The 26626-nt window shown below is 38.7% G+C and overlaps 1 protein-coding gene across 3 annotated transcripts; it reads left to right on the plus strand.

Moving 5' to 3' along the window:
• Positions 1-2813: 2813 nt before the first annotated feature.
• Positions 2814-25086, plus strand: RB195_001050 (uncharacterized protein; the record flags this gene model as incomplete). Of its 3 annotated transcripts, XM_064197648.1 has the most annotated exons (13): positions 20284-20323; positions 20425-20512; positions 20912-20981; positions 21048-21109; positions 21167-21292; positions 21359-21479; positions 22002-22137; positions 22222-22322; positions 23147-23292; positions 23379-23480; positions 24811-24826; positions 24893-24940; positions 24997-25086. In XM_064197648.1, the coding sequence occupies 13 exons, from the start codon at positions 20284-20286 to the stop codon at positions 25084-25086; spliced, it is 1146 nt and encodes a 381-aa protein (XP_064053529.1). The 3 variants fall into 3 exon arrangements, with proteins under 3 accessions (XP_064053527.1, XP_064053528.1, XP_064053529.1); XM_064197647.1 differs by lacking the exons at positions 20284-20323; positions 20425-20512 and adding an exon at positions 2814-2908; XM_064197646.1 differs by lacking the exons at positions 20284-20323; positions 20425-20512 and adding an exon at positions 14751-14791 and having other exon boundaries at positions 24811-24940.
• Positions 25087-26626: the final 1540 nt, after the last annotated feature.

Here is a 26626-nt window from a genome sequence, read left to right on the forward strand (position 1 = left end):
GGGACACCTGACACCCTACATTCAGCTTTATCTTAGTCAAGAAAACAAGTAAGACTGTTGCATTTGATACATGCTAGGTATTTAACGATAACTCATGATTAACATATCCTCCCGGTCATTCGTTGTCGAGTAAAAAAATGTTAAGCTTGGTGGAGGATCTTTGGTAGACTAGTGCCTGTCGATACTAACGTAACTCAAGAGTAGCGACTCGTATTACCCTAATTATGCAAATGTACTGCATATGTTCCCTTTTGGACTCGATTGTACGTTCGATACATTTATTTTAAGAACAGAATTGCTGACACTTACTGGCATAGTTTGCTTATGTAGAAGACGGTGATTTTCTTACTATTGCTCATTATCTCTGTGTGTTTTATACTTCTACATTGTACTGTCAAGAAATAAACTGGATATTAGAGTAATGTTGTTCTGAACAGATGCCGACCACCTGGCCGAATTGGTGGCCACAAGCGAGAGAGTGAGCATGTGACCTCGGTGTGTGGTCGTGAAATTTGGCCGCAAGCCAGACCTCTAAACGCCTTTATCGATTCAAGAGGAAGTGAACGGAGATGTAGCGGAGTCCGCTTAGCGAGCTAGAACATATGGATTTTCCGACTAGTCCCTTTTTTTCAATGTTTATCGCTTATGTCGTTAGATTCATTACGGGTTTTTTTCGCTTCTTTATTGCACATTTGCATAAGCTATACAGTGATTTTTTTTTCGTTTTCCCCTATCTATTTCTTGTATTTGCTTTTTTCGACGATGCAAGAAACTAGATGCCCATATATTTGTATGATTCACTTGTGTGCTAAGACCTGATAGAAAAGAGACAGAGTAGGAGAACTAGTGTTGGATAGCTCTGGATTCATTGTTCAGTTGTAACGTAATTCTCCACTAATTTTTGCTTTATTTTGTTAAGCATTCGCTCGAATTATACATGTAATGCTTTTTATAAATTTCTCTTTTATCCCCGAAAAGATTGCTGTGTGCACATTCTTTTCCAGCTGCAACAACATATCAGAAAATATCGAGCTGGCGGTTCTTCTGTAGGCCTTTGAAAATTTCTGTCATAGGAGAATGTTAGCAAATGACAAATAATAGTCAAGTAAATAATTGGTAATAATAATAACTTATTGTTATCGAAGCAACATCAGATAACTAATAAGAAATAGTGACGATGATCTTGTTCTCGAAAAAGAGAAAAGTCCTGCCTTCTGCTTCTCCAAAGAATCGCGAAATCAGGAAATAAATTAAGATAATTCACAAAAATTGTTCGATAATTTTTGGTTGTGAGTGCGTTGATTTCCTGTGCGCTCCGTGAGACAATTTGCTGTCACGTCGCATTCTAGAAAAAGGCGTCAATCAGGCGACGTAATTATCATCAAAGTTTTATCAACGATTCTGTTAAAGGTCGTAAAATGATACAGCAGTCGGCGCTGGACATTTCTTTCAGATACGCCGTGCTCGTGTTCTCTTAAATGGTTTCTTCTGGCATTGCTCTACTCATAGGAATTTTTTTTTATACGTTTCCTCTTCCTGATACAGTCAACGATCATTAACCGCTAGCTAAATTTTCTTTAGATAATTTCTGGGTGGCTCAGTTGCTAAGTAACTCAGTATGAAAGTAATTTAAAAGTAAATTGTGAACTAAAATTGATCGCTCACAAATCTGTTCGAAAGGATTAGGGGCAAACAACCAGTAGGAAGCAAAGAAAGGCCTGAAATATTCGAGAATGAAATCGTCTGAAATCTGAGCCAAACGGACAATGTGACCAATGCCTTAATACTTATCTATAATTGATCAATTACTGTAGATCAATAATTGATCATAAGGAACAACGTAGATGGGCAATTCCGTAATTGTTTTTGATATTTCTTAGCATTACTAGATGAATGTTTGCTTTTAGTTAGAATGAGAAGGTGTATTCTCTTTCTCTGCATAAATGTTTGTTTTCCTAGACTCCTCCTGGAGTGCTCGCAGAAACATGAAAAGAGAGAGGATCCATCTACATTTCTTGAATTTTCAATTCAGTTTTTATTCAATTTTAATTCTTAGTTTAATTAATTAATTTTAATTTTCAAATTTAATTTTCAATTTTATCCTATGGCCTAAAAAATAGGCATCGATTGGAGGAAGGTTTGAAAAAGGGGTTTCAGCGATATTAGAAGTTGTAATTGCAGGCTAGGACACAGTTGAAACATTTTCTTCCAAATAGGCACATCCCCTATGAAAGCATTTTTAAAAATTTAAAAATAGTATTTCAATTGTAGCTCTTTTTTTGCACGGGATTTGTGAAGTCGTTCTTTCTTAGCACAAGTAACATAAGTAATTCAGCGTAATTATTAGTGAATTCCACAAACATGGTGTTTTCGCACGGTTGAATCTGACATTTGTTTATTGTTATTGACAGCTTTTCGGTGGCGTTGTTTACGAATACGAATAAATCACAGGCTGTTTGGAAAAGAGATCCAGAAGAAGGAAACGGATATTCGATTCAATAAAGGATTTTCTATTTGCTACATTCATTTCTCGCTTAAATCCGGTTTTTACTGCTCATTTCTAAGTTTCTTTTATTATTGCTCTATTTTTACTCTCAAGTACTCTTTCAGAAATCTTACAGTTTTGAGTTAATCGCACGTTTTCTTTATTGTCCCAAGAACTCTCTTAGATGAAATATTGGAGTGAAAAAGTCAATGAAAATTCCTTTTCCCTATGATGTAAAGTTGACTGGAATATTTAGATGCAACCGTTGTAATCGTTTCTCTGGATGCTGCTCATATGTCGTCAAGGAAAGTTTTTTTTTTTTTTCAGAATGGGATCTCTACTGTCATCCACAGCGGCAGAAACTGCATTGCCGCATGATCCTGCAGCAATGGACTATCTGGAAAAGAATCTTTTGCATAATACGTGAGTATTTCTAGTAATATTATTTTCAATCTAGGATCCAAGAAGCGTCTACACATGGAGAGTTAAAAATGACTACATCTTAAGTCATTGGGCAGCATGCGAGAAATTTTGGGAGTCGTTCTTCCTAGGGACTAAAGTTCAAAGTAAAGCAATGGAAAAAATTCTAACAACGTTATACACTCCCAAAAAAAAGGACCTTTCTAGAATACTGGCTGTTTTTGAGGTTATTAAGGGTCATTGATTCAATGTAAGAAAAAACTATGACTTCACTTGCATCGTTTGGAAGGTTCTTTTCGAAAAACTCAACTTCTTTCAGCATTTCTGGATACTAAATTTCAAAAAGGCTTTGCCAAATCGTTGGAATTCCTTTGAGGATAGTATCATGATTAATAGTTATGCAATTCAAACGAATTGCTATCAGAAAAGGTCAAAACGACATGCAGCTCGGCGCAGTTGCGTAGACGGCTACGCTCGAAGCGGTGCGATAGAGCTTAGCGCCAGTATCCATGTGGGACCCTCGCTAGCAGAACGCATTGCTACAGTTTTTGGTCACACCTCGATCCGAACCGCTACGTTCCACCGCACCGCCTCGAGCGCAACCGCTTGCGCAATTGTACCGAGCTTCACGTCGTTTTGACCCGACTATACCTGTATCACACTGTGCGTGCGCAGCTGATTACGTACTGAACTACAGGTAAACTCGTTTTTGTCCAGTAATAATACTAACAATAGTAGTAATGATGGTAATAGTAGAACCAATAATAATGATGATCACAATAATAGCAGTAATATGAACAACGACAGTAAGAAATAGTAGCGTTAGGGTTCGAACACCCCTGGATCTTAACATGATAAGTAACCCGTTGCCAGTACTGTACTTGAAAGAAAATTGTGCTACCAGTCTCCTTTATTTGATCGATTGACACTTAAATCCAGTCAATTAGCAGATAAGGGAGTAAACTCGTTACTGGATTTTTTCGGGCCCACTTTGTCTTCGTGCTCTTTTTTGTCTTGTCTTGTCTTATCCTGTCGTTTTTTTTTATCATACAAGGATTTTTTTGTTTCTTTATTTGTGAAACTGGAGGAAAAAACAGTGATAGCTAATGATTTTTCCTAAACCTAATCTTTTCCCTATTCCTGTTAGTTTGTTTTTCTTTTTTTTTTCGCAAGCAATCAAAATCCATTGGATGAAAATTTGCGTCAGCTGGTCGGTAATGTTGTAAAATGTAGTTCGTATGTGAGATGAGGTAGTTTGTCACCTTTCTTCTCATTCTTTCTCATTTATTGATCAATTATTGTTAAATAGGAGTTTCTGTTATGTTTCCATCCCTAAAAACCAAACGTTTACGATGGGAATTATTTGAGATCATTTTAAGTTGTGCATGGATATGATAGGTAATTGGGAATTAGCTTGAGCTACTTAGTATAGGTATTATTATATGTATTTAACGCTATACTACTGCATTTAATGTATATTTTACTACTGTATCTAATACAAAATATGTGTAGTTGCTCTTTCATTGCGAGCTTAATTGCGAAAATAGAGTATTTATATGTTCTACTTATATTAATGATTGTCACACGGTTCGATGGCAAAAGTAAAAACGACGATTTCCTGTGGATGTGATGACTCGCACTGCGTACGGATCCTGTAGAAATACATGTATGTCGAGAAATTTTATCGCCGCTCTTTTTTGCTTTCCTCATTGATGACCTCAAAGATGAAAAACATCACCACGTGGTCCCCACTGAACTGTCTTCGAAATCCATTGTGGAATTCATTCCCACGATGTACTGGATAGTAAAACTTCCGTCCTTTCAGATTACAGACAGTATTCATTTCCAACACTGTCTGATCGTGCTATTGAGAGTGACCCACGAAAAACTAGCGTGAGTCCGGTCGCGCAAAATCGTCCACATCCTTGTATTAGCTCAAAGGCATCACTCCACGAATCCGAGGTGGTACGGATTTCAGGTGGAGTATTCGTATACGGGATGGGAGACTACGGAGAGGGGGTGATTCCGTCCATTTCTTCCTAATTGCCGTAAAAAACGGCCCGGAAGATACGGCTTCAGGCGTTTTGGCGCACTATTTTCTACAGGGAATTCGACTGGAGCGCGCCAGCCTTGTGCGGCGCCTCATCTTCCGGGCTGTTTTTTGCGGCAATTAGGAAGAAATGGACGGAATCACCCCCTCTCCATAATCAGCAGTCCCGTATACGAAGACTCCACTTGAAATCTGCACCACCTCAGATTCGTGGGGTGAGCAGAAGGATCAACGAGAAAATGTTGAAAATAAACATTTTGACGTATTCCACGCGGTATCGTTGTGATATTTCAAAATTATGTTTAAAATATGATTTTTTACAAAGATAAATTGTATTCAAATTCATGCTGAATTTTTAAAGTTGAATTCAAATTTTGAGAATTATCTAAATCTCGATAATTTTTTTTTGCTGGAGGAACGCCGTGGTAAATCCGGGAAAAGGCTTCAGCGTGTTTTTTTAGGCATACTTTTTGATGAATAATTCAACGAGTGATTCATCGTCTAGGAATGATTCAATGGGGTGGATTTTATTCTTGAAGGATATTTTTGAATGCTCTATAGTCTGCAGAACTTGCAAATGCTCATCCAAATGTTTACCAAGAGGTCAAGTTCTTTTTTTGTGGAGGTTTTGAGCCGCATTCTCTGCATTCTACGAACCCTACACTTTATCACATAACTGAATTATTTCATTCCACAATAGTTACTGTTTCTATAGCCATATCTTCTTTTATGGACTTCTTTTTTTATGGATTTTCTTTTTGGCGTTGTTTTACGGATTTCTATTCTTAAAAAATGAGTAGAATTTTGTGAACAGAAGTGATCATTTCTTGGATTCTTATCCTCTTTCTGATATGATTGACGTCTTCAGTATTTTAATCGCTACTAGTTGGCAGTATTGAAATTATTTTTCTTTCTATGAAAGATAAGAAACGCAATTTTCAAACGTCATATAATGTCACTTATCTTTTAGTATCTTTCTGTGCTATTTTTATTCTCACAGCTGAAAACTGTGGTGTGCAAATATTGATTTCTAGTATGGGAAGATGCATATGTAAAATAATGAAAAATAGTAATAGTATAAAATAGTAGTACTGAAAATAGTAATGTCGTAAGATCGTATCTATCTATCTATTAATTTATTTATTGTACTTATTTATTTAGGGGCGGGTGTAGTGCAGTCAGTAAGAGGTTCCGATGTCCATGTACACGATCGACCGAAGGTTCGAACCCCCCCCCCCCCAGTCTTTCATCCCTCCGGGGTCGATAAATTGGTACCAGAGTTCTTTGGGAGGATAAAATCACTGACTTGACACATCGGCTAGCCACCGCAAGTCATTGTAGAGGCCAGTTACACGTTCGTAAACCTCAAACGATTCTGAATTGAAGTGAACGTGGGGTCCCAAGCGGATTGATTAACTCCAGAGACTTTATCCTTTCTATCCTTTATTTATTTATTTATTTGCATGAAGACAGTAAAGTAATGCATTCTGGAATTGATTCCCAAGGGGTCTTTTTATTATGCTAAATGAGCTTGCAGTGAAGAGGTGTTTTTTCCTGGAAATTACATTCGCTTTTCAAACATTACCACCATCCTTATCTTGAGTTGATACCTTTGGGTTTTCATCGGTAGAAAATTAATTCAGCAGCAAATGCCCGTTTTGCGAAAGAATTGAAAACCAACAAGTTTTTCTCTCTTCAATCCAGATAGAGAGCGGTTAGTAATGTTGATAATCTTAATCTCTATTTGCGGTTTGTTTTTACGAGCAGCGTTGTTGGGAGGCCATTTTGTCGGCGATCCTGAAGATAGGCGATTGTTACTGGTTTGTTTAAAGGCATCATATCACGAAATTGACAATATCGGGATCTTTTTATGAAGGGATGGGGTTAGATTACGAGCATAGATTACGAGTATGTGCATCATCACGTTCATTTCCTCCTAACTGTCGTAGAAACAGTGTAAAGAGTGGCATCGTCGATCAAATTCTCTTACGAGGCACCTAGCAACGTGTCACGTATTCAAGCGCAGCCATACGCGCGCGTCTGCTAACCAGCGGTAGCGACAGCATCAACAATTTGTTTTCCGCTCGCGTCGCGTCGTCCTCTTTTGTCTCCGCTCACGAGCGCTGCAAGTTGTCAGGTGCCTCGTAGGGAAATTCGATTCACCCCTTTAACACTTCCGCGGAGACAGGTCTCAACGTCATCAGTTTTGTGCTTGTGCCGCCTTTAACTACGGGTTCATTCTATTGGGAAAATTTTCGGTGCTCATTATCCCAGAGACTAAGGAAGATGCTTTAATAGGAAATTGTTCCATATACATATGTATATGAATGGTCAATTGTTCGTGTACAGATATAACGGCAGAGGGATGTCTGATAAGGACTTTACCCATCAAAAAATTTAAAAAAGTATCTATTAAGTTTGAGTTTGCCTACCGTTTGGATGCTTTCTGTAGAGTGATGAGGCGCTTGAGAGGATAAATCACTAAAGGCTTTGAATTTTCCAGGCTCCGACGAAGGCGATAACGCCGAAACGTTAGCCGTTGTTCAATAAAGACGATCAATACCAATCTTGGCTACAGCTCAAGGAAATCTTTTTAGGCAGTATCTATTAACTTTGTGAACGAAGTACAAAACAAAACAGATTAATTCTAACAGAATTATGAAGAGTCAAAGTGAAGTGTAAAAAAAATCCAACAAATTGTGACGGATTTATGGGTGGAGCTGGAACTAGTTTGAAGTTCTCTTCACTCTGACTCTTTCTTCACTTTCTTCTTCTTCTAAAATATGCTTTATTTATTCAAAATTATGCCTTTTTCTTACTCCATATTCGATAATTCCCATTCCTATGTACCTTTTCCTCATATTTTTTTCCCACAGAAACATTCTTATCCTGTGAGGTGGGGGAGTACAAACTGCCCTCATGACTCTTTCCACTGCAAATTATCGGATCTTACAATCCGGCTCACTTCATTTCAACGTTCTTAGCGCTGTATGCAAACAATACATAAGTATTGCGGTAGTGTTCCAGTTCTGTTTTACATAATAGATTTCGGGTGAATAGTGTTTGCAATGCAATGTTAGTTTTAGGATTTACTTGTTTCAGCTGGATTTGTGTTGCAGTATGTGGCCGACGGAAGTACTACAGCGTGGGCGACAAAGAAATGCAGCAAACAATTCTATTTACGACCCGGGATCCTCTTTTTTGGCACCTTATTTGACTTCAAGAGAGAATTGTTAGCATGAACTGAAGCATGCAAGTTATTTCTCTTCCACAACCGGTTTGGATTCCCTTGAGCTCTGAGAAAATTCGCAATTTTTTGGCCATCGATCGTATTTATCCCAAATTCTAATCCAGGTAAACAAAGGTAGCGGTTCCATTGCGACTCCACTGTTAGCGGTTCAAAACCGCCGTAGGCCAGCTAAGCCTTCCATCCCTTCGGAGCCAAAAAATTCGCGTCATACTTATCTAAGGGGATGTAAACAATGACTTGAAACATCGATTACTCGTCGAATCTTTTTTTCCTCTTTTTTGTTCCAGTATTTTAGGATTTTACGAGGTTGAATGATTCTTTCTTTTTCTTTTCTGCTTTTTTTCTTTCTCCTGGGTTCCTTGGAATCTATTCGAAACTTAGACATCTGCATTACTGGTTTTACAGAAAGGTTTCAAGAAAATATCAGTTATAATACAGTGTAACTTTTATATTAAGCTAATTTTATTCTCCTTATATTTTGCTATATTCTCCGCAGCAGTTTTTACATATTTATAACATATCGAGCTAAAATAAATAATGGTCATGAACTGAGTAGCCTATCTTGTTTCCCTTTCTCATTTCATCTGGTTTGTTTCTTTGCGAACAAATTTTTCCTCATCCATTTAATCTTGGACAAGATGGAGCTCTCTCACATGTAGGTAACGAATAAAAACGTGGAAACAATAAGAATAATCTAGTCGTATTTTTATTTTTTTTTATTTTTGCAAAAATCAACTGCACCATTTGGAATTTCTGTTTCTTTTCATGAGCATCTCTGGCTCGACTTCACGTGCATTTTCTGACAAACTGGTGAAGTCTTCTCAATATTCACCGACATCGTTTTCGACGAGCTTCGATCTTATGTATCTTATGAGGTCTTATATGTATAGAACATGCTCTTTATACGATCTCAATAGTCTTGCAGTCGTTAATTCAACGCGCGTCGAAAGGCGCTGATTTCGCTTGAATATATCATTCTTCGTTTTTTCTTTTCCAAAAAATGGTTTTGGTTAGTTTTTCTCGAGAGCAAGTTGCAGCAGCAAGCAAGTCATTCGTGGATGGATAAATGGATGGAATTTGTCTCCATTTCTGAATTTGGATTGGTTTTTAAATTAAAGTTAAATTCGTAGATCATAATTTGAGCAAGTTGTAGTCATTCGTGTAATTTAGTCGTCTGTGATAACTTGGTGCAATCCTCAAAAAATGTCCGTCAAAAAAAAAACAGAAGAAAAAGAAGAAAAAAAAAGAACTACGACAACGCAGATCTACAAGAATGAATTATCACAATTTATACTTAAGAAGTCCTCCCCTAACTTGACAACAGAAATGATGTATGGCTACGAAATCGTTAATGCAAGCATTTTTCATTGACGCATCCAGAAAACGTTACTCCGATTTTTCTCACATGTAAACGAGTTCAAATAAGGTTTGACCTCAGCTCGCACTTTCCTACCAGTTTCTGCGTGTCGACGTTTAATCATGTTTTTGTTACTTTCCGTTACATTCTACGCTCGGTAAACATGTGATTTTCATATCATATTCCTATTCATATCCCCGGCTTTTTTGTTCAAATCCTCCTTTTTTGGAAAATCACTCATATTCTTCTTTGATCAGCTGATTTAGGAGAGCTTAGATATAATTTATCCCCAATGCCTATGTACATTCACAGTATCCTGGAACCATTGGCGTGAAAATCTTGCGGCGTGAACTGAACGATGACATGAGGTCATCTAAAAGCATGAGGAAATGATCCTCAGCAAAGTCATCCACAACATACAGGAGCAGAATATATCCCGAAGCTCTATAAATCAACATTTTGAATCTGAAGATTTTCCTTGTTCTCAAGTAAAGGTATCGATTTGCCACAAACTCAGGTTAAAGTGTTCTCAAAAGTGGACCTATGTTTGAATGTTTTTAAGCACCTGCCAATATTGTCCAGTTTTTTTTTCAGTTGCATATTAGGTTGTCCCATAGATTTCTTTCCTACTTATTTTTTATTTAAGAACAAAAATATCCCAACAAATGAAGGATAAGGATAAAGGATGCGGATAAGGCTTCTAAGAGTAAGAGATAAGAGTATCAATCCGCTTGGGTTGCACCAACGGGTTTTACTGCAATGCGTATTCTTTGAGGTTTTGGTATGTGGTATTGTGTTTAGCCTATGCAATGACTTTAGGGGGAGTAGGGTAGCCGATGCATCAAGTCAGTGTTTTTATCCTCCCAGACAAGTCTGCTACCACATTATTGACCCAGGAGGAGTGAAGGGGATGGTTGGCAGTGCGGCGGTTTCGAACCATCGAACGAGCGGCCACCGTGAACCTCTTACCGACTGCGCTACACCTGCCCATCAATAATATGGTTAGCAGAATAGTCAGTTGTTTTCGTCCACCGATCGGTCTACGACTCAGGTTGCTGCGAATTACAATCTTGACGACCGTGGAAATGAACTTACTGGACAACTGAAAACCTGACGATGTCAGGCTTGGATTTAAAAGCACTCACTCACGCAGCTATGTAAACGAAAATTGCGTAGAGTGGTCTACTAAATTCCAGTCCTTGTCTTTCTCGACCCTTCATTAGATCTATTTATTTTTCTACTCTTTTTTACATCGGAACAGTGTTACCGTAAATGATTGCACACTGGAGAAATCTTGTCCACAAAATAGCCATGTTTTCGCATTTCGCACCTCTTACGTCAACACAGACATCTGCTAATGATTTGTGTAAACAGTGTAATATTAAAGACTGGTTGAAACTGCATTTTGCTGCACTTGCGGTTTTTTTTTCATTCATGGCTCATGTGAATTTGTTTAGATTTATGGCTTTTTATGAGGTCCGCATCAACTTGGTTTATAGTGCAATATTGCGTAAGCGGCTGCGTCCAAAGCGAACAGTTTGTGAGTGAATGCGTCCAACGCAGTTAGCGATTGGTTTACTGGCCGAATATGGGCTTCAGCGAGAGTCAAGCCGTGCACATGTGTCTACCGTATTTCGTAAACGGCTCGATGGAACCCGACATATAAATCATAGATTTTTTACTGTACTGTAAATGGTGACATGTTGAAAATGCAGCAGTGAAGTCATTCGGGCTAAAGTTTTGCTGGATTAGCTGGTAACCTTTTGAAAGAGTAACGAGAAGTGAGAAATAGCGCCATCCACCAGTGGAATAGGCGGATGTACTGCTAAGTAGGTAGGAAAATACAGTAAAATAAAGTAAAATACAGTATACAGTACATACAGTACTCAATGGTAGCATTCCTCTTCAAGAGTTCATTTCAAAGCTGTGATAATGAGAAGGGCTGTCATTAACACCATTCCATGACGTGAATATTTCCTTCGGACAGTTGCACTTTTTTTGGAGATTTGACTTTTTCTTACACAAGAAGCTATTGCGCTTCTCTTATCTGTTTCAGTTCCGCTTCCATCATTCGGAGTTCTTCGTCCTTTCGCGGTTACACTCATATACTTTATTTCTTCCTCCTCATTTTTCTATCCTCCATCTGATGTAGTCGGGTCAAAACGACATGAAGTACGGTGTAGTTGGGCAAGCGGTTACACTCAAAGCGACGCGGTGGACCCAGGGGTTGCGGTCAAGATGGGACCATCGCAAATTGCTTCGATGAGTGAAGTGAGGAGAGGTCCCACTAGATCCCAATGAGTCCTAGAATCCTAAATGTCGCGAGCAGCTTTTGTGTCGTTAGGGAGCCTTGATTAGAAGCAAAAAGAATGTGTCGAAAATGCTCATTTTTTTTCGAATTGACATTCCATTTTAATGATCTAAAAATTAATACAAATTAGCTTGAGCAAAAAGTAAAACAATGATTTCGATAGAACAAAACATCCTCTTTCGAACTGCATAAAACATTGTGCCACAAATATTTAATGACATGCAGAATAATAAAATTAGAAAAAAACGGCGGGAACTTAGTTGCTAAGTTAATACATAGTTCTATCCCTCACACCTTATATATGAAGGTCTTTCAAATTTCAATTTCTCGTTCTTTTCTTTTGAAGGTTCTTCTTGAACGTTTATTGTTTAAAATATTTGAAAATGCCGCTATTTTAAAGCCTTTACGTCTTGGACTTTTGAATAAGAACTCTTAAAAATCCTGGAGAAGGAGATTTTTGAATATATTGTATAAGGTATTATCATTATTGTTCAAGGTATCACAAACTGATGTTGCGGTCTCTCTGGCAAATGTAGAGATTATGTGTATTAGCATGACCACGCTAAGTTCTGTTAATGTTCTTAAATTTGACTTTTTGAAATTTTTAAATTTTTCACCTTGCTCGTGCTCGTGGATGCGGCCCGCGCACAGGGGCGGCGCGTTCTCACGTACCTCGTAGGAACAAAACCGTTTCCCACGCCGTTTTTCGGTTTGATTAAGGGGAATTGAGCGTGAGTACACTCGTACTCGTAAGCTGCACGCCGAACTCTTAGGTTATCTACAAAGATCCTAACTTCGTCAGTTTCATGATACGCTCTCTTTAACTGACAAGTGAGAATCGATAAATACACGCTATAAACGTCGAAAATTCGTATCTGTGCGTCCTGGAAAAGCGTGCACTAAAATGTAAACGGGCTGAATTAATAAAACGCTAACCGTGCGGCGGTAACGCGGAAAATGGCAATGTTTTGATTCACTAACAGCTGGAAGTGCAGCTCCTGTATCGTCACTCAATATCAAATGAAACGCGTATATGGTTTTTATCCTAACTCTGTGCTCCTATGTTATTTTCCAGCAAATTTATTTCTCGAGAATAATTTCGCGAAGCACATGAAATCGATCAAGTGCATCCTTTTTGTGGCACGATGGATTCTTCTCCTTTTCTTCTTCTTTTTCCTTTAAACAATCGTATAAATCCTCGATGATTACGCGGAAACATTGAGAATTTGCCAAACCTATCAGTTCTATCTCTCTAGTTAATGGTTCTGCTTGATGAAATGTTCGCGTGGAATTTTTTTTTTGTATTTTCGGAAGTGCTCTGAAGAGTACGAACCAGTTCTATTTGGAATTAAATGAGGTAGAACCTGTTCCTGAATCTATTCGAACGATATTATGGTGAAACGAACTACGGTTGAATCTTTTGCTGGTAGTTTCTCACTGTGAAATTTCTTCTTCCCAATGGATCGTTCTCATGGCACTCACTAAGACTTTCGGCAATTCTGACAACTCAGCGAGTCTCCTTATGTACAGTGCAAATATTAGAAGTTCACGCATCCCTGTCAAAAATCTCCCATTTCGTTCGCCTAAATGATATGCCGCATTTTCCTGCAGGATTCTCCAACTCCACCAAATTCCAGTTATATTTTTACTTTTTTTTAAAAGTTGCTGGTGAATAAAAGTTGCTGAATACAATCGATTTCACCCTCGAAGTCTCTCCGTTTCTCCTTTTCATACCACTCATTCAATATTTTCCTCAATCGTCAATATAATGGATATGAAGATGTTTACACAACCATTATTTCCACTCCATTTCTGACCAACCAACTTCTCCAACCATTTCTGAGAAATGCGGAATGCAGATGACACGAGGGAAATATTAATGAAGAAAACATCTTCAACAAAATGATTCTCTAATGATTGTGTAAATTCATTAATTAATTAAGTAATTTATCCATTATATTGACGATTAATTCCGATCATTAATATTTCCTTCGTGTCATCTGCATTCCGGATTTCTCGGGATTTCAGCCTTTCTCTGGGGAAGGAACCGTTTTGAGATCCAAAGTTCGATTTATTGGAACCTTCAAGTGACCGAAATCGTTCAAGGCGTGTTTGTAGGCGCTTGTAGATCGTGCAAAAATTGGGAGATTACCCTAGCGCTACGTTCCCGTCTTTATCTTGGATTCGGTTCATCAGTTAACACATTGAATAGATCTATTCCTTCAAATCTGGAGCGATTTTGCTGCTTTCCCGAAAGTTGCAAAATGCGAGAATGTGATGACATCCTACTGAATCTTTTCCTATCCTTTAATTCTGTTCCTTTTTTCTCTCTCTTCTTTCTTCCTTTCATACTCATTCTGCATCGTGCTCGGGAGGTATGATTAGCGAAAATTAGTACACTCGTTTCTAATTGCTGCCAAGAAGGGTCCCAACTCGATTGCAACCGCTATGCAGCTCCACCGGGCTATTTCGAGCGCAGCCGCTTACGCAAATGCACCATGTCTCAACCAGACTGTGTCAGATCGCAAATTCCCATGCGATTCCTCTTTATTTCTTTCTTCCTCTCCTCATTCTCGCCTAACTACTCATTGATAAACAGTAAGGAATGAAATTTCTGATAATTTGTTCCGTAAAGAATGCATATATGTCAGGATTTGAGCAATCCATTATCTCAGTGTGTTCTCTCATATCATCTTATAAGGTATCTGCGAAGCCACATTTTCTCACAAGAATGATTCAACGACTATTCAACGCTCAACGGCTATTATACATATGAGAATGTCGGAGTTTATGTGTTCCAAAAAGATATAAAAATCATTTTCTACTAGGAGCCTAAAAAGCGTTTTCGATTCTTTCAAACACATAAAACGACGTCCTATGCATGAAATTCTTCTGTTCTTTATTTGCCTGGATATCGTGTAGGTTTTTTTATTACGTTTTTTTTTTGTTACAAATTAATAGCAGCATCTTCGTATTTTATTCTGACAATAACGTTCTAGCAATATTTGCCAAACGTTTCTGGTGAATAGCTGAAATAACTGCGCCTTCAAAATTTTAACGATTTTCTCATGAATTCCAGAGTTTTCTCACATTTTTTCCTTTTCACTTCCTTCTCAGTCATTTATGTGTGTCCTCTTCTGTCAAAAAGTGCAAAAGAATCACGGGAATTCGAGCTGTTCAGTGTTTCTTTAGTTATCGTTGCAGATAGTTTGCCGCTAAAAAAGCTTATCATTTTGGTATTGATAAGCTCTCGTACTGCGTCTAAGCACGCAAGGATATCGTGTGTTGCCCTTTCCAATTCTTCGTTTCTTCTACGGGTGAGGAGAACTGAGTGTCGATACTACCAGATTATATCTCTACGTTAATTGTAACCCTTCAAGACGCTGTAAAAAATACAAATGTACTTTTTTAAAAATTTATATACACTCAGTTCTCCTCACCCCTTTTATTGCCATTCTTTTAAGGCATCACTCCACGAATCCGAGGTGGTACGGCTTTCAGGTGGATATTCGTATACGGGATAGTAGATTATGGAGAAAGAGGTGATCCCGTCCATTTCTTCCTAATTGCCGTAAAAAACGGCCCGGAAGATCTGGCTTCGAGCGTTCCGGCGCACTATTTTCCACAAGGAGTTCGACTGGAGCGCTCCAGCCTTGTGCGGCGCCGCATTTTCCGAGCCGTTTTTTTACGGAAATTAGGCAGAAATGGACGGAATCACTCCCTCTCCATGATCTACTATCCCGTTTAATCTGTAGCTACTGATCGAGTAAATCATTTCCTCCGGGAAATACAAGTATTTTTTTGACGATGCATGGGCAACTTCATTCATTTTCATTTAAATTTTTTTCCAATTTCATTTAATCCTTTCCTTATTTTATTACAAAGGTCTCAAGTACCCTTGTTTTTATTGTTATATTACAAATACTCCACCTGAAATCCGTACCACCTCAGATTTGTGGGGTGATGCCTTTAAAAGGCGTTTTTTTCCGTTCTGCAAACGATGACGGTAACGTTCCCATGCCTATTACCACTTCTTTCTCTTTTTTCATTAGTTCCCATCGTTATTACTAATCAGTATTTTCTTTCCATGTCAGTCTGTTACCTCAAAACACCAAAACTTGCTACAAATACCGATTTTCGGGAATTTATGCACAGCTAGTTTTTCGTAATTACTGTGATCTTCTATGATCTTCTTCAATCAATCTTTTTCCTTTCCGCGAACTATAAATGCACCGCCTGCAGATTCTAGCCTTAAACGCTAATCGAGCACTGTTTTAAGGCTAGTCTTCGCAAGTGATAATCTGTGAATATGTATAAATCGATTACATTTCGACTCGTCACATCTGCTATAAGCTTGCAGAAGTGTAGAATTACACTTTTGCTGAAGGCTTTGGTCCTCTCTGGATGCGCAAAGCGTTTCCCTACACACTTTACTAGTTTAATGATCTGTAGCTACTGATTGAGACAATCATTTCCTCCGGAAAGTACAAGTATTTTTTTTTATGAAGCATGGGCAATATCATTCATTTTCATTTAATTTTTTCAATTTCATTTGAAGCTTTCTTTATTTAATTACAAAGGTCCCAAATATCCTTGTTTTTTCACCCAAACAGTAATCCACAATTTGATTTGATTGATTGACAATCCACAATTTGATTTGACACAAATTCCAATTGATTATAATCCAGAGATAGACTGTTTGATTTGAAACCTCTTTCATTGAGAAGAAGGAGGAACGATCTTATCATGGCTCATAAAATCCTCTATGGTTACACTAGTCTGAAAATCTCTGATTTCTTCTCCTTTAAAAAATCGATAACGCGTGGCCCTACATTTAAGACTAACTTTGCTTCCCCTAGGTCTCCAGTACACTTTTTCGTTAACAGAGCTGGCTCGGACTACTCAATTATGTCCATAAACTACCCACACCCGCTAAGCTTTCAGTATTTATGAGAGCTGTTAACAGATTCCTTAAGCAAGCAAGTAATTAGAGGTTTTTTTCACTTGTATTCAGTAACCTATGTATGTACTCATTGCTCATTGTATACTCCATTCATAAACACATGGATTGCCATGTAAAGAGTAAATAAATAAATAAATCATATCCTGAGGGTATATTTTGTGCCATATTTATGTTGTTTTACAATATTATGTTGTTGTTATATTATACATTAATGGTGTGAATACAATGTTTTTATACTCTACATTTTACTTCTTTTTCTACTTCTTTTTCTTATTTCCTATATTTTGTTGACTTTTAATTCATATTTTTTATTTTTTTATTCATTTTTTTTTCGGTATTTTTTCTAAAAGTATCGTTATGCAGTCGCCCTTGGACGTACTACGTCTGCCTAATGCGTTGCATTCTCAACGGAGCCGGACTCTGGCCCATATCCAGCGATCGATTGAACGACAATCGATAGGGCGACAAGCTCAACTCAGTCCCAGCTTCCGATGGGAATTCAACACGTCAGGCCGACACAATCTCTCCGGAGGTTTCTGTTCCAGGACCACAAAATTATCATAATGCAGAAGTACTAACATATTGGTCTCAGAGTGCAATATTTGAAGATGAAATGACACAGCAATTTTCCTCTGGATTAAAATTCCCTGGAATTTTATTATTCTTCATGAATTAATTAGAGGCAGAAAATAACTTTGCGCAGAGCATGGAGAAGAGTTGTTTTACTTGCTGCGGAAACTGGAACATTGGTAATCAATAGAGATTTACCATGAAAGAGTAAAAAAACATCACAAAGTACATGATAATCCGTTTATCCCTTCTTCGCACGGCAGAATCTTTCATATTTCTGAAACTTTTGAACAATAGGGCATTTAATGTTGAAATAGTGGTGTAGATGAGCAATGGATATGAAGGCGGCCGATGTAGAAGGACGAAATTGAACGATTAGATAGTAGTCGCACTGCTGCACTGACAAGACCCCACATCGGCAAAGGTGACGCGGCAATTTTTGGAGAACCTGGGCTGGGCGACCACGACCGACCCCCACACTGAAGCCTGGACCTTGCCTCATCCGGCTAACGCCCGTTCCGGGCCCTGAAGCAGCATTGCTGCGCGAAGGAAAATTCGAAGGCTTGGATCACTTTAAAGACGTACTCACCGACTTTTTATCGTCACAGCCCTCCTTCTGGAAGAAGAGCATTACCGACTAGGTGGCTACACGATGATGATGATAATTACACCAGTAATTGATTGGTAATTACATAATTGATTCTTCATTTTCACTGGAAAAAAATTTCAAAAAATTATTTCTGCCAAAGGTGGGAAAAAAGATATGCGAAGACCCAATAGAGGGATGAAAATGATTTTACATAGGGAGTCTTCTCTTTACAGGACTATCCTTTTCTTTATGCTTTCTGGGAACTACATAGTGACATTCAACGAGGAGCTGCAGCGCGTTACATTGGGAGGGAAAAGTCGCTTTTCCATTTTTGATATGGATTGATTGTGGGGTCCAATCGAAGCGATCACCATGATCGTTGCATCCAGAATTGATGCCATTAAGTATTTGAACTGAGTCTCTGATTTTGTCCGTAATAGTCAACTGGGGTAGAGCAGGTGAAAGCCATCGAAGTAACTCGACAGTTAACGTAATTCTGGGATTCGATGCTTTATCAGTCAAGCTTCGTAGTCCTTCTTCTGTTTGGAGTATATTCTGGAACTTTTCTTGAGAGTGGTTCACAGTACTGAACAGAAATATCTATTATATTTGGAAGGGCAATAATCATGAAACGGAACATATTTGAAAAGGTTACTTTTCATTTTGAAAAGTAAGTACAATTCAACTTTTGCTAACTCTTTCGAAGATAACCTCTCTGCTAACAGCAACGCACAAGATTTGTCAGAACATATCTCGATTTCCTTGAGATCACTACCACTGGAACAACGAACAAGGGAAATTACTATAAGAAAATCCTTAATCAACGCATATTTCCTTTCAAACGCTGACCACCGCTGTGTGGTAAAGACTAGAAATTTAGTATTGACGTTTATTTTGTGTGTAAATTTGTAAATGCTGCATTAGCTAGTTGACTGTGTTATTTTTGTTTATTTTATTTCTATTTTATTTTTTTATTTTGTTATTGGGGTTTCGTATAAATTACGTTATATATTCAGTACATCTTGGTGTGTTTTATTCACCTATATCATGGTAATTGACCGTGTAACGGTCTGAACCGCGAAGGGAGGTTGGTTTGCTGAAAAGAACTTCTTCGATCCCCTCAACCTCCTCTTTGCCATCCCTTTCCACTCAACGAAAAGAAAAACATTTTCAGCAGAGTTACATATTCGCCAAAATATTACGTTTTCATCCTCAGAACTCATCTTTTCCAAGAAAAAAAGGAGGAAAAACATTGAAGTTGTATTCTTCCTCGATTTGTTGCAGTAATATTCTAAGACTGTGCTCTCGTACAAACCACCTTGACAATATTAACTATTAGCTTAAGAGTGAAATGAGTAAAAGTCAATAAACCGATAAAATCGACAATCCTCGCGAACTTGTTATCATAGTCTGCGCTAAAACCGCTGTTGGCAAGCTTTCGCTGATAATCATATACGTAATCAGCGTATGCTAACACTTTCCCGGTGTGTTTCGACCACGCCTATACGCGAAACTGAGGAAAGATCAACGAAATCGATCGAATCAGCTGTGGATCAATACCTATTCACAAGCAGAGTAAATTGAAACGACAGCAACTTTGTTATTACCAAAAGCGGACCATTAAAAAACATCATGTAATTGATATTTTATGTCCGCTTGCTATCCCCATTCAATTCTTAGCGAAATTCGGTTGAAACCTGTTCAAAAGGGCTCGCATGATATTCTCTTGAAGGCAGCATACCACGAATCTGAGGTGGTGCGGATTTCAGGCGGAGTATTCGTATACAGCATAGTAGATTATGGAGAGGAGGGTGATTCTGTCCATTTCTTCCTAATTGCGGTAAAAAACGGTCCAGAAGATGCGGCGCCGCACAAGGCTGGCGCGCTCCAGTCGAACTCCCTGTAGAAAATAGTGCGCCTGAACGCCTGAAGCCGTATCTTCCGGGCCATTTTTACGGGAATTAGGAAGAAATGGACGGAATCACCCCCCTCTCCTTAATCTGCGATCCCGTATAGGAATACTCCACATAAAATCCGTACCACCTCAGATTGGTAGAGTGATGCCTTTAAAAATTAACCCGGACCGGACATGCGCACACAGACGCTTAGAAGCCGTTTATTATTATTATCGTGATCATGGTATATAATAACGGACTTATTCTGTCACGTGTGTGTGTTTGTGTGTCAGTCACGAAACTCGAAAGGGGGTGCGACGTTATAGCTATCTGGTCCGGCGTCGGATTGGTGCGCCGGCACCACATAGCTATAACGTGGGGTGAGGCGTTGAAATGGTGCGTGTATATTTCGTTCTCCGTCCGCCTCAAGTTGGTAGCATGTCCTCCTCAGAAAGTGGAAACACGCATGCAAACGGCTGCTTACATAGTAACAAGATGTTTATGTGATCTGACGTAGAACATTATCTTTATCAGTAGGACGATGTCTTTCGCGTCATTTTGTGCTAAAGCATCATTCATTGACAACTCTTGGAGGGAGACAGGAGGAAAGCTCATATTTTGGGTAATGCTTTCAAATTTTGTCTATAATATATTGATAAGGGGTGTTCGAAGCTGAAGTTTGAATTTCTCCAAATGCAGAACTGACGCATTTAGAAATGGATTGTGAAATGTTTCGCCTTCAGTTGTAATAAAGAAAAATTGTTAAAGATACACAAGTCTGATTTCACAGAAAACGGCACTAATATTAATTTTCGTTGATCAGTGAAGGCGAGCGAAGCAAACACCAGAGAAAGTTTGAAGTCCGGCTTTTGCCGGACGTTCAGACTGGTATAAAATAAATTTGCTGCTTTCATTCCACAAGCACTGCGATAATGTACTTACGCCGCTCATTTCGAACTATTATGATTAAAGCTATTTCTACATAAGTTTAACATTTTCCTCTAAATCTCCCTATTTCAAGGGACCCCAGCATCATGGTATCCGTGCCAATCGTAAACGAACGAACACGAAAGGAATTAGATTTTCCGAAGGTATATTTTTTTACAATCTTACTCGTTCTTATCTGACGCTTACGTGATGCGAAATTACTTGTTCAGGTGGAACTACACCTTCATCTTGATGGTTCTATTCGTTTTTCAACTCTACTCGAGCTTTCATTGTAAGTGCATCAAATTTTCTGCACGATTAGTGCTGTATTGTATTGCGAATATTTAAGAGCTAAAGGAACACCTTTAAAAGGTGCAAAAACAGTTGAGGAATTAAAGAAAGTGCTAATCACACATGAGCCGGCCAATCTTTCAAAAGTCCTCGAAGCATTTGATCTCCTCCTGCCAGTCGTTCGGTTGGTGTGATTCAGTGTGTTTCCAGTACTGTTGTGTGCATAACTTTAAGCAGTGGCAAATTTTAGAGGCGATGCGGCTGCGATCGAAAGGATTGCGTATGAAATGTGCGAGGATCAGGCAGCGAATGGTGTTATTTATTTCGAAGCTCGATATTCGCCGCATCTTCTCGTCGCACCCGGCGGAGAGGTAAATTTTACGAAAGACCTCCTGGAGTGATACCTTTACGTTGAAAGGAGTGTAGAAAATTTTCCATAGAAGTTCAAGTTCAAATATAGTCGGATCGATACGACATAAAGCACGGTGCAGTTGCGTAAGCGGCTGCGTTCGAAGCGGTGCGGTGGAGAGAGTGGTTGGAATGGAGGTGGGACCATTGCGAACTGCAGCAATGAACGGTGGTAGCAAGTGTCCCCACATGATCCCAACCGCTCGCTCCCCCCCCCCCCCTAGCATTTTTATACGCTTGGCACACCTTCGAGCTTCGAGCGCAGGCCTGGCCACTACCTTCGTCCATGCAACTGTCCATGCTCCATGTCGTTTTGACCCAACTATACGTTAGGACCACAGTTTTGTCAAAACAGCCTGAAGCACAGCCAGTCACTCGGCTTTCGTCCTCTCGCTTACTATTTACTGACCGCTTCCTCTGGTTGTAGAGATCTCCATTTTGTTTGTATTGAATTTGAACCAAGTTTTGAAACTAACACTTTTTAGCTGACTTCAACCGGTGTCGTAGAAGCGATTAAACAGGGATTCGATCGTGGAGAGGCTGACTTCGGAGTCAAAGCACGATCAATAGTATGCTGTATTCGAGGTCTTCATCAATACGCAGATGATGTACTTCGAATTGGTAAGTCCGAAAATTCCACCCTAGTTATTCAGTATTTGTGTAAAACCTTTTGAACGTCTCATCTGATGAAAACAAGAAATCCAGCAACGGACCTTCGTCATCTTGGAGTGGTGGCTATTGATGTGGCCGGCAGCGCACACGGAGCTGATGAGCAATATGAACGGGAAATTGTTCTTATATACCAGGTTTGGATCCTACAATAATTTAGTTGTGGAAATCCTTACCGTTTCTTTTAGTTTTATGGCAGTACTGCTTCTAAATTAATGGAATATATACTAAGCTGACAATAAGTTTCCGTTACAGTTTAGAGATTTCACTCTAGAAATTTACTTAGTTGACTAGTTAGCCCAATACTGTAAATTATTAATCTATCCTAAGTACTCCATATTCTACTGTTAACGCTTCCTTCGATGGGTGCTTCTTTCATCTTGTGAAATCCAAGAAGATTACATTCCGTTTCTGGCGGAATGTCCAAGGAGTCATTCGCTGGGAGCTTCTGCCACAAGGTTCCACTATCAATGCTGAGAAGTACTGTTAGCAGATGGATCGCGTGGCTGCAGAACTTGGAGGGGTACAGAGGAAAGTCTCTTTTTTGCATGACAAGGCGCCCACATGTCGCAAAACTGACTTAGATGAAGCTGCGAAATCCCAACCGGAACATCCCTTCTCATACAGTATGGACATTGTCCGACTACCACTTTTTCCGTTTTCTGGCTCATCACCTGGAAGGACGCCACTTCGTTAATGAGGATGAGCTTAAGACTTACTCCCAGTCATTTTTTTGATTTACAAGAAGGAAATCTAAAATTACCTGGAGGTTGGCAACTTGTCATTGATACCAATAAGGGTACGTCAGTGATTGAAAATTAAGTTTTTTAGAATAAACAGCTCGCGAACGAAATGTTGCAATGTGTAACAGAAATCAGTTGCCAGCCTAACAGTAACCGGATGCTACTGTATGGTGCCGCAATCACTTAAGACGTTTGTTATTCAATATCTACTCGTTTAGGAAGCATTTAAACGCGGTATCCATCGAACAGTGCACGCTGGGGAGAGCGGAGGCGCCAAAGAAGTTGATAAAGCTATTAAAGATATGCATGCAGAGAGAATTGGCCACGGCTATCGGGTGATGAGGGAGCCAGGCATATATAAAAAGTGAGAAGATTTCTAGAATTATTTGGTAAAGCGTTGTGGTTGTACTCATTTTAAGTATTTTTAAGTTCTTATTGTCTATTTTTCAGATACTTTATCGACGATCGACGAATCCATCTCGAAGCATGTCCGTATTCGTCGATCATGACTGGAGCTGTGGCGCTTGACTGGAAAAATCATCCTATTGCCAGGTTAGCGGAAGTAATTCTTCAAAAGTTCATTATTTTGCTATTTTTCAACTTTTATTTTTATTTTACTCATTAATTTTTGAAGAAATATGAGAGAACTATCTCTCGTGAGAGTAGGTCGTGAAAATATGATCAACTATTAGTGATAGGACAGAACTATGTACTTTGCGGGCGCTGCGCTAAAACGAATTACGCTAATTTGCATTGCTTTTGTCTATCATATCCTTAAGAATTCTTATTAGACGATTTTCATCCTATAATATGTTTCCTATTTTTTATTTCGTGGATTCTTTCATTTCTGATTTTTTATAGTTGAATGAAAAGACGCTATTGAGAAGGCTGTAAAAAATAAAATCAGAATTGTAGTTCTTTGCAATAGTAAAGAAGAGTCATATGCAGCGTGGATACGTGGGAAAAGAAGAAAAGTAGTGGTGTAAGGGCAACGAACATGCCTTAGAGCTCGTTAAATTCTTCAGGGTATGTTGATTGCCTCAAAAAGAGTGGGTGTGGGAGAGTTGGTTTGAGATCTGTTGGGCCACACGGTCGCGCAGCGCTAAATCTAGCGCAACTTGCGCGGTACCACAATTGCTTTTGAAGCCACCACTCTCACATTGTTTTCATCCCTCTCCCGTCCTTCGCTCAACTTATTACGTGCCTTGACATTTATGGCAGATATGCTACGAGAGGAACTGAGGGTCAAGTTTCTGAGATGCTACCTATGACTCATGTGAATTCCGCCATTAGTGAGACATTTGGCTCATCATCTTTATATGCATCTTTATATTCTGTACAAACACTGTAGCAATGATGCCCTGCACTTTACTGGGGCGCATGCACCCACATTTACAGCTGAGAGGCTGAGACTTACCAGACTGGTCACTACGGGGCTGCCATACTCTAACACTGGATTTGTGGGCTACCTATGACTCATGGGCGTGTGTAGCGCAATCGGTAATAGGTCCGCTGTGACTACACGATCCTTGGTTCGAAATCGCCTTAGTGACAACCACCGTTTCATGTCTCCTAGATCGATTCATTGGTACCAGACTTGTCTGGGGATAAAAACGCTGGCTTGATACACCAGCTGGCATCGCAAGCCACTGTGTAAGCTACATGTTCATAAGCCTCAAACGATTCCGAATTGAAGTGAACGCGGCGCATCCCAAGCGCATTGATTAACTCCAGATATTTTATCCTTTTTTCGGACTTTAATGTGGATTTACCTTTAGTTTCACTGAAACAAGGCTTCTACAGGATAATCTTCATTACCTAGTTCATAACTCATGCAATATCGCAGCTCAGGTACCTTGCGAGTGCAACACATCTCTTTCAGTTGGGCGAAAGACAAGGTGAATTTCTCGATCTCTCGCGATGATCCCACTTGTTTCGACAACACAATGTTGAGTGAATTGCAGTTAGTTAGAGATGAAATTGGCCTGACTACCCATCAACTTTGGGAATGCGTAAGTTTTGCAAAATTCCTTTCGTTATGAAGATATGACCATCATCTTTTTTTCAGCAACTCAATGCTGCTCGTTCATGCTTCCTGTCAGAAAAGGAGAAAAAGCCCATCATCGAGAAGATTCTCGCGGCAGAACCTAAGCATTGAGCTTTTCGTCATTGATCTGCATCCTCATTCAATCAATCATTCCCAGCCGTAGCTTTCACTCCATCATTAAAAACAAATACGTGATTGCCTTATTTTTTGTATTCACTTGCATATTTTTGTGCGTGGAATCATATCAGAAACATAAGGTTTGCAGCTAATAATGTTGGTTCACAAAAAGCAAAATAAGTTCCGATCAATTCACCATTAATAACTTTGGTAGTGAGAATAAAGGGTCAGTATGTAGCGATAATTGCTCTATACGTAAACTAATTGACTTCTGTAATAAAGTTGTTTCGAATGTGACCAACCATATAATATATATGTATATACATATAGGTACTTTTAAAACTTTGATTGTAATACAAAAAAAAACAAGGTACTTCATTGCATTACTTGTCATAATCTGTGGCAAGTAATGGGCTATTGGCTGTGGCTATTGCCAATAGTTGATAGTTGAAAGTTGATACACAGTTAATAGTTTTAATAACTACAAATAAAAAAATAAAATATAAATAAATGAAACTAAAAAAATAAAAATACGTATGCAATAAATGCTAATAAAAAAATAAATAAACATGTAAATAAAAATATATAACTGAAAATGAATCAGCGAAAATATCTCCAGTTAAGGCTTACAATATTATCAAAAATATGAATAAATCCAATAAGAAAATTGATACAACTGTCTATTAACATAGATTTTCTTAGCAACGTTAGTAAAAAAAAATTAAATTATATGTACTATGTTTCTTGGCACACTATAATTAACACATATAATAAAAGTAAACCTACAAAAACTACATCATTGCGCTGGTGCACTATAAAAATAATATATTCGATAAAATTAATTTCAGTAAAATATTCAATACAGATAAAAATCCAAATAATGGTCGGATCAAAAAAAAAAGTAACTGAATAACCCCGTATCTACACTACCATTCAACACCAACCTTATATTGATGAACTTCATAATCACATCATTACAGGAGATTTAAAACTATTAAAAGAGGATAAAAAAAGGATAAAATCACTGGCGTATCAATCCACTCGGGATGCGCCAACGCGTCTTTTACTGGAATTCGTAATCGTTGAGGTTTTGGAACGCGTATTGGCCTATACAATGACTTACGGGGGCCAGCCGATGATCAAGTCAGTGTTTTTATCCTCCCAGACAAGTCTGGTACCAATTTATCGACCCCGGAGGGATGAAAGGCTTGGTGAGCACTAGGGCGGATTCGAACCCTCGACCGTGTGGCTACAACGGACCTCTAACCGGCTGCGCCACACCCGCCCTAAAAGAGGATAATATAAGGAATTTTCTAGAAGAGGGTACTAGGTACAGGAGTAAAGTAGAAGCAAAAGAAGTCACAATTAATACCTATATAAAACTATAGAAACTATCATCAAGACTTCCAAAAGAACGTACAAAACTTCAGGATAGAATTTAAATAAAGTTCGTGTATATTTTCGAAGAGAGTTCAGAAAAAGAATTAAGCCGCTACTCAAAGTAAATTTTGCATGAAAATTTAGAGCGTATACT

Source organism: Necator americanus, chromosome IV (assembly GCF_031761385.1).
Source record: "Necator americanus strain Aroian chromosome IV, whole genome shotgun sequence".
NCBI lineage: Eukaryota > Metazoa > Nematoda > Chromadorea > Rhabditida > Ancylostomatidae > Necator > Necator americanus.